Source organism: Protobothrops mucrosquamatus, unplaced genomic scaffold (genome assembly GCF_001527695.2).
Source record: "Protobothrops mucrosquamatus isolate PMUCROS unplaced genomic scaffold, P.Mucros_1.0 scaffold6067, whole genome shotgun sequence".
Lineage (NCBI taxonomy): Eukaryota > Metazoa > Chordata > Lepidosauria > Squamata > Viperidae > Protobothrops > Protobothrops mucrosquamatus.
Window position 1 is genome coordinate 13,999 of NW_015391906.1, and position 7,740 is coordinate 21,738.

At 48.8% G+C, this 7,740-nt stretch overlaps 1 protein-coding gene across 1 annotated transcript; it reads right to left on the reverse strand.

Moving 5' to 3' along the window:
- Positions 1–352: 352 nt before the first annotated feature.
- On the reverse strand, positions 353–7,148 carry LOC107300074 (asialoglycoprotein receptor 1). The gene is made up of 8 exons (XM_015829418.1): positions 6,914–7,148; positions 4,603–4,728; positions 3,749–3,844; positions 3,300–3,371; positions 3,090–3,182; positions 2,020–2,171; positions 1,792–1,898; positions 353–664 (listed from the first exon to the last, which is right to left on the reverse strand). The coding sequence occupies exons 2-8, from the start codon at positions 4,724–4,726 to the stop codon at positions 535–537; spliced, it is 774 nt and encodes a 257-aa protein (XP_015684904.1). The 5' UTR covers positions 4,727–4,728; positions 6,914–7,148; the 3' UTR covers positions 353–534.
- Between the last annotated feature and the right edge of the window lie 592 nt (positions 7,149–7,740).

Sequence of the window (7,740 nt, forward strand, 5' to 3'; positions counted from 1 at the left end):
ATTCATATATGGTTTTATTTTTGGATGTCTGATTACCCCAGCACCACGGCGCGTCCTGAGCACTTTGTTCTAAGAATTAAAAAACCAATAAAATGTGTTTCAAAAAAAAGAAAGAAATAGAAATAATAGAAATAGAAATAATAGAGATAGAAATATGATAGAGCTAGAGACAGACAGACAGACATAGATGGCTGAATGGATGCCGTCCAGAGTCACCAACGGTAAGTTTGGTGCCCACATATATTTTCTTAATCAATCAATAAATAAAACCACAAAACCCCCAAAGACAGAACACCTCCGGCTCAGTGTGTTCTGCGAAGGCCATGCTGGGGTCCCAGGATGGACACACACACACACACCCCAGCTCAGGCCTTCACACTGACCGATGGGAGCTACCCGCCCTTCCACTCGTCCAGGATGCAGAGAAGAGGCCAATTTCTGCGTAGATTTTTGTCCCAGATTCGTTTTATTGGCTCCAAGAAGTGAGGGGCAGCTGCTTCACGGGGGTCCGGCTGGCGGCGTCTCCCCTGGGACTCACTGCAGCGCCTGCATTTCGCACATCCACCTAAAGTGGAACGGACAATTGACTTCGTTCCACAACCCGTCGCGGTAGGTCTTGGTGCAGTATTGGTCATAATGCATTGATCCGTGTGACCACCAGTCGCTGGAAGGGACAAAGCAGAAGAGGGGGGTCAACCCAGGGGTGGGAGGAAGACCCCCCTTCTGTCTGTGTGGAAGTGGCAGCTCAGCCAGGTGAGATTTGGAAGGATCCCTGAGGTCATCTAGTCCAACCCCGGCCCTCAGAAGCCATCCAATTTTCCCCTGACTAGGGTGATGGGAGTGGGGGGGGTCACAAGGGAGGCGGCGTTTCGTAGCCTGGCAGAATTCTGCAAATTGGCTTGTTTGTGCTGCAGTGAATGCCAATCTGGGTCAGTTGAGGAAACCTGGTTAGTGAACTCTGGGTTACAACAGCTGTAATGTTAGGAAGGCCTGTTGAGCAGTGAACGTATTGTGAGAATTCAGATAATGACTGGCCTCGATTCAATCTCTGGCAAACAAGCCCGCATCAGCTGGGCAGGCGAACAGGAGAAAGAGCACCACTCGGAGATCAAGACTTGACTGATGGAAAGAAGGACTCGCAGGAGTGTTGTGCAACAGGACGGCCCACCTCCAGGTGAAAATGCCCACAGGGGCGTTGGGGAGAAGAGGGGGCACCGCCTACACCCTAATGGCATGCTGGCTGAGGAATTCTGGGAGTTGAAGTCCAGATCTCTTAAATAAGAGAATTCTGGGAACTGAACCTCCGACATTTTAAAGGGAATTCTGGGAGTTGAAGTCTGCCTCTCTTAATGTGGCTGAGGTTGAGAAACATTGTCGTAAGAGAATATCCAGAACCCATGGGGCACAGCTGCCTTCTCCAGGGCAGTGTGGGCCCCAGGATCCCACCATGTGCTTCCTGCATGTTCGGCAGGATCCCACCAAGGATGTGGGGCCAACTATATGATCCCCACATCGGTGCTTTGAACGCCTGGAGGGATTATCCCGTGACCCCCGTGCCCCCAGGGTACCAGGGGCCTTGTGCTGTGTAATGAAGCCCCCCGATTGTCTGTTTCCAGGAGTCCATTAGCGCAAGGGGGTTTCAGCATATGAAGACCTCCCACTCCCCCTAGGAGGACAAGTGTGCAAGTGTGCAAACACAAAGCCTACAGTCTAGAGGGGGACCTGCTAGGTGCCAATGCTGCCCCCCCAAACAGAAGGGGAGGGAGGAGAGAGGCGAGTGGGGAGACTCACGCCCTGCTCATGGTGTAGGGTGTCCCGTCCACCCACTTCCACGTCCGGCCGTCGAACTTCAGCCCGATCCAAACGCTGTCCTGTTTGGTGAGCCGGAACACAAATTGCTACGCGAGACAAAAAGGCAGAGCAGGCATCAGCTGGACACCGAGGGTCTCGGCCCTCTGCCAGTCTGGTGGTCTTAGCCCCCCACCTCCCTGCAACGGATGGGGAAGTGGAGACACTGACCTTCTCTAGGTGGTTGGTGATGACCACCAGGTGGGCTTCCTTCTCTTCGCAATCCTGCTTGGCTTCGGTCCAGCTCGTCTGCGCAGAGGACAGCCAGTAGCAGCTCTGCTGAAAGAGATACCAGCCCCAGGGGCAGCAGCCCCTCTCCGACCCTGGGGGAGGGGAGAGAAGAGGGGGACACCGTTATAGCTTCGGTGGGGGACAGGGACACGGTGGGCAGCAGTGCCGGTGATACGCTACCCAGCTGGAATTATCAACTGGACTTTGGCTGAATTGGAAAACCTAGACGGGGAAATGCGTAAACGTTTGACTATGCACCACGCTCTACATCCACGAAGGGCACACCGACAGGTTGTACCTGCCAAGAAAAACAGGGGGCAGAGGACTATTGCAAATCCACCAAACTGTAGAAGAAGAAAAACGAAGTTTGAATGACTGCAGGCTGTGAAAACAGAGAGTGCTACAAAAATAACAGAAACAAAGGCAGAATATAAGGAGAAATGGCTGGATGACAGATTAAATAGATGGAAAATCAAAGCTTGACGCGGGCATGGCTTAAAACGGAAGGCTTAATGCTGGCTGCTCAAGAACAAGCACTACAAACTAACGCCACGAAAGCGAGCATACAAAAAAAAAAAAATCCACTGACAATCCAAATGGCCGACTTGGCAACGACCAAGTCGACACTGTTTCCCATCTGATCGGTGAGTGCAGCTAAAATTGCGCAAAATGACTACGAAGCTAGACGTGACCGAGTTGCTGAATTAATCCACTGGGCCTTGTGTAAAAAAAAATACGACCTGCCTCTCTCCGAAACGTCGTGGGAACCTAGGGTGGAAAAAAGTTGTCGGGAATGAGAGGGTGAAGATCTTGTGGGACTTTCGAATGCGGACAGATCGCCGTTTGGAACACAACACGCCGGATATCGCAGTTGTAGAGAACGCAGGTGTATAGCTGATTGATATCGCTGTACCAGGAGACCCCCTGTGCAATCCAGAGATCTGGAGGGCGCTGGGCTGGGAAGGTGCCCCCTGCCCACCTGCCCCGTCCTCCCCCCCCGCTTGGATCACCTGTCCCCTTGTGTTTTGTGTTCTCCAAGTCGCACTTCAGCTGCTCCAGAGTCCCTTGAAGTTTCTTGATCTGGTCCCCGAACTGGGAGTTCACTGGAGGTGGAGAAGGGGAACGTCACTCCTTGGTGTTGCGTCTGGGTGAGGGAGGGTCTCTCCCGAATGTGGGGGCCAAAGGGGGCTTTTCAACGCCTCCCTTACTCCCAAATTTACCTTCCTTTGTTTCTTCGGTGAGGTTTTTCACCATCTGGTCGATCTTTTGGAGAGTTTTCAAAATGTTGGTCTCTGGGAAAGATGTAAACAAGTCAGAGCAACGTTGCTCAACCTTGTGTGCTGGAAGATGGGTGGACTTCAATTCCCAGAATTCCCCAGCCAGCCTGGCTAGTGGGGAATTCTGGGAGTTGAAGTCCACCCATCTTCCAGAAGACAAGGTTGAGAAATGTTGCGTTAGAGCAAGGAATCTCCAAACCTGGGCAATTTAAGACTTGTGGATTTCAACTTCGATGGCTGGTGGGGGAATTATGGGAGTTGAAGTCCACGAGGCTTAAAGTGGCCATCTTTGGAGAGCCCTGGATTTGAGTATCAAACATTCCTGGAAGAAGAGAACCCAGGAAGGAGAGAGAAAGAGAGAGAGAGAGAGAGAGAGACGGTGGGCCTCCTACCATTTTGTTGCAGAATGTCTAATTCCGCGGCAATTGTGCTGTTGATGGCCTTCAGATCTTCCTGCATCTTCCACAAGGGGGTGGAGTATTTGCACCCTGTGGAGATGGAGATGAAGTAGAAGGAGGAGGAGGAAGAGGAAGAGGAGGGGGCTGCCTGCCTTCCTCCCTGCCTGCCTTGAACCCGTGTCCGAGCATCCTCCGTGTACCTCCCTTTTTTCCTGGCCTTGCTATCCTTCATGCGTCCTGGGGTCACTTTGCAGATTATGGACCTCAACCAATTGCAGCCCCTTTAAATCATTCTTTTGTGCCTGGTTGTGAATAATTGTGTGTGTTTTGGGGTAATTGACTGGAAGAACACAGCCCTCTATTTGCTCCTAGAATATATTATCAACAATAAAAAGATGTTTTCATAAAAAGATTTTTTCCTTCTAGGAAGTTTACCTACAAGCAACAGACATTATTACTTCTGGGTCTCTTGTAACGTTAATTAGTAGCTTCTCCTTAGCAATTTACAGATCGCCACAGCTCAGGTGTCGGCCCTCTGAACTCTTTTACTCCCCACTAACTGGAGAGGGGGGAACTCATAAATCGTCTCCCTTTGCTTCTTTTTCAATCCCCCATGATGTATAAAAGAAATATTTTAAGAAAAGGAAAACAACAGGTGATCACAGGGAGGCTGCAATGGTCGTAAATGTGAAAAAAGGTCGTAAGTCGCTGTTTTCCATGCCTTTGTAATGTTGAACGGTCGCTAAACGAACGGCTGTAAGTTGAGGACCACTTGTAGGCCTTCCCAGACCTGCCCAACCACCTCAAGCCCCCCTTCTCCCCCAACCAGACTCCAGAGGGATACCCACCCACAAAGCCGAAGACGGTGATGGAGAGGGTCACCACGGCCAGCAGCCCCATCAGGACGAGGATCACCCGCCGGGCAGAGCAGACACGCTGGCGCCAGGAGTTCTGGGGGGCAAAGCCCGCCATGGCTGGAGGGGACACAGAACAAAAGGGTCCCTGTTGCATCATGGTGGACAACGGCGTCAAAGAATATAGCCCAGATAAGATAACCTTTATTGTCATTTTTTTACTGTGGGCACAACGGCACACATCAAAAATGAAATTGAGTTGCCCGCTCTCAAAGTGAAACACATACATGACACACACCTAAACATACTATGTACAACATATATATAGACCTGCACCCCTACATATACGTAGCAAATAAATATTAATCACTGTCCATCTTGAATATATAACGGAAGGAGCAAGCTTGAGAGTTCACAAGGTTAATGCTGTGTGGAATGAAACTATGGCTGAATCTGGATGTTCTGCTATGGATACCACGGAGCCCCCTCCTCCCAGAAGGTAACAAGGAAAACCAGGTGGTGAAGAGGATGTGTGGTGTCCCAGATGATCTTACGGACCCCGCTCAAGCAACCCTTCTGTGCTGTGTCCTGGATGGGAGGGAGGGAGCTGCCAATCATCTTTTCTGCTGTCCTCACCACTCTCTGCACCGCCTTCCTGTCCGAAGCAGGGATGCTTCCAAACCAGACTGTGATGCTGTATGACAGGATGCTCTCGATTGTCCCCCTGTAGAAAGTGGTGAGGACAGGGGAAGGGAGATGTGCTTTTCTCATGCGACGCAGAACATGCAGGCGCTGTTGTGCCCGCTTCACCCATTTCTCACACAGAGGGATAGAATCAAGATCACGTGAGGTATTAATACCACTTTACAAGGCCTTGGTAAGGCCACAGTTGGAATACGGCATCCAGTTTTGGTTACCACGATGTAAAAAAGATGTTGAGACTCTAGAAAGAGTGCAGAGAAGAACATCAAAGAGGATCGGGGGACTGGAGGCTAAAACATACAAGGAACGGTTGCTGGAATTGGGTATGTCTAGTTTAATGAAGAGAAGGACGAGGGGGGGGACATGATAGCAGCCTTCCAGTATCTCAGGGGCTGCCCCAAAGAAGAGGGAGTCAAGCTATTCTCTAGAGCGCCTGAAGGCAGGACAAGAAGCAATGGGTGGAAAATAACCAAGGAGAGAAGCAACCTAGAACTAAGGAGAAACTTCCTGACAGTAAAAACAATTAACCAGTGGAACTACCTGCCTCCAGAAGCGGTGAATACTCCAACACTGGAACTTTTTAAGAAGAGACGGGACAGCCATTTGTCCGAAATGGTATAGGCTTTCCTGCCTGAGCAGGGGGTTGGACTAGATGACCTCTGAGGTCCTTTCCAACTTTATCATTATTATTATTATTATTATTATTATTATTATTATTATTATTATTAAGTCAGCCTACTTGTTAGCTGCACACCCAGGAATTTGACGCTGGTAACCATCTCCACAGGTGAATCACAGGTAGTGTTAATACCACTTTACAAGGCCTTGGTAAGGCCACACCTGCAATGGGGAATCCAGTTTGGATTGCCACGATGTAAAAAAGATGTTGAGAGTTTGGAAAAAGGGCAGAGAAGAGCAACAGAGAGGATCCAAGGCCTGGAGACTAAAACCTACGAAGAACGGCTGCGGGTCTTGGGTCTGGCTAGTCTAAAGAAAAGAAGAAATAGGGGTGACATGATAGCAGTAGTCCAGGATCTGAGGGGCTGCCCCAAAGAAGAGGGGGGTCACGTTATTCTCCAAGGCACCAAAGGACGAGAAACAATGGATGAATCAAGGAGAGAACCTATCGAGAACTAAGGAGAAATTTCCTGACAGTGAGAACAATTAACCAGTGGAACTGCTTGCCACCAGAAGTTGTGGGTGCTCCGACACTGGAGGTTTTCAAGAAGAGACTGGACAGCCCCTTGTCTGTCTGAAATGGGGAAGGGTCTCCTGCCTTGAGTAGGGGTCTGGACCAGAAGACCTTCTCAGATCATCCGCTCTGACTAAGCTTGCCCCCGTGGCCAAGATTATTTCATTTTATTTATTAAGTGTTCGTGGTGCCTTTCTCCCCATCTGGTGACTCTAAGTGGCTTAAAGACAACAATACAAAATAGTAACACAATAAATATCAACACTGAAATTAACCACAATGGCTAAGGAAAGAGGCAGGGATGCAAACAGGATAGAGGTGGAAATTTCTCTCGTGCCATTATGGGGTTTTTTTGGGGGGGGGGATGCATGCAAAATAAATGAAAAATGTGACTTGGTTGCCTTTTTTTACCTTCTTTTTTAAGATTTCCGAGCCGGAGCTGTGGGTCAACCGCCTCTCCTGCCGCCACTGTCGCCGGACGCCCCACGCCGGTGATCTTTGGACTGTCCACACCGTCCCTCTGCCAGGTCCAAAAAATTTTAGGGTTTTCCAAAGCTACAGCAGCTGCCTGAGATAGACCCTTCCCCAGTAGTGACTGAAAGCTTCAACTTGAAACTTTATGTTGTTTCACAATACGGAAGTATTATTCGTAATCTGCTGAGCTTTGTGCAACGTAAAATTGCAAAGTAAGTAGCTCTCACTATCTATATATATTTGGAACGTAAGTATTATAACCGTAGGAAATGTGGAAGTGAAAGTAGCAGAGGGATAGAGGTTTCAGATGTACACGGGTGTAGGTTGGCCAGCACAAAAGAACAAGGAACTGTTTTTGCAAAATAAGGATTATGTGCGCGGGTGGTCCTTAGAAGAAAAGTATGAAAATGTTAGTTTTAAGTCCAGCTCGGGGCCATCGGCCTATAGCCTGTCCTTTGGAATTTGCTATGCCAGTTTTTCTTTTTCCAGTTCTCTTTTGTTTAGAGAATTGCTATTCCTTTATATATATATATTTTTCTACATTTTGATCATAGTTTTGTTGGATATCTTCCTTTTTATTTTTTTACTGAGGGTTTTGGATTATATCTTTTTTTCCCCTGCTTATCTCTTTCCTTTCCTGAGCCTCTTGGTGGATTATAATTGGCCATCGGGCCCTATCTTGTGTATATTTATCGTGGTTTTTATTATCGCCTGTTCACCGCCCTGAGTCCCGTAAGGGAGATAGGGCGGTATATAAATTCAAT

Bases quoted from the DNA above. Each gene is read 5' to 3' on its own strand.
- LOC107300074 (XM_015829418.1), bottom strand. From the start codon at position 4,726: ATGGCGGGCTTTGCCCCCCAGAACTCCTGGCGCCAGCGTGTCTGCTCT. The intron at 1,899-2,019 runs GTCAGTGTCTCC...TGTCTCGCGTAG, and splicing joins TCACCAACCACCTAGAGAAG to CAATTTGTGTTCCGGCTCAC. The intron at 665-1,791 runs GTGAGTCTCCCC...TGTCCCTTCCAG, and splicing joins CCCTACACCATGAGCAGGGC to CGACTGGTGGTCACACGGAT.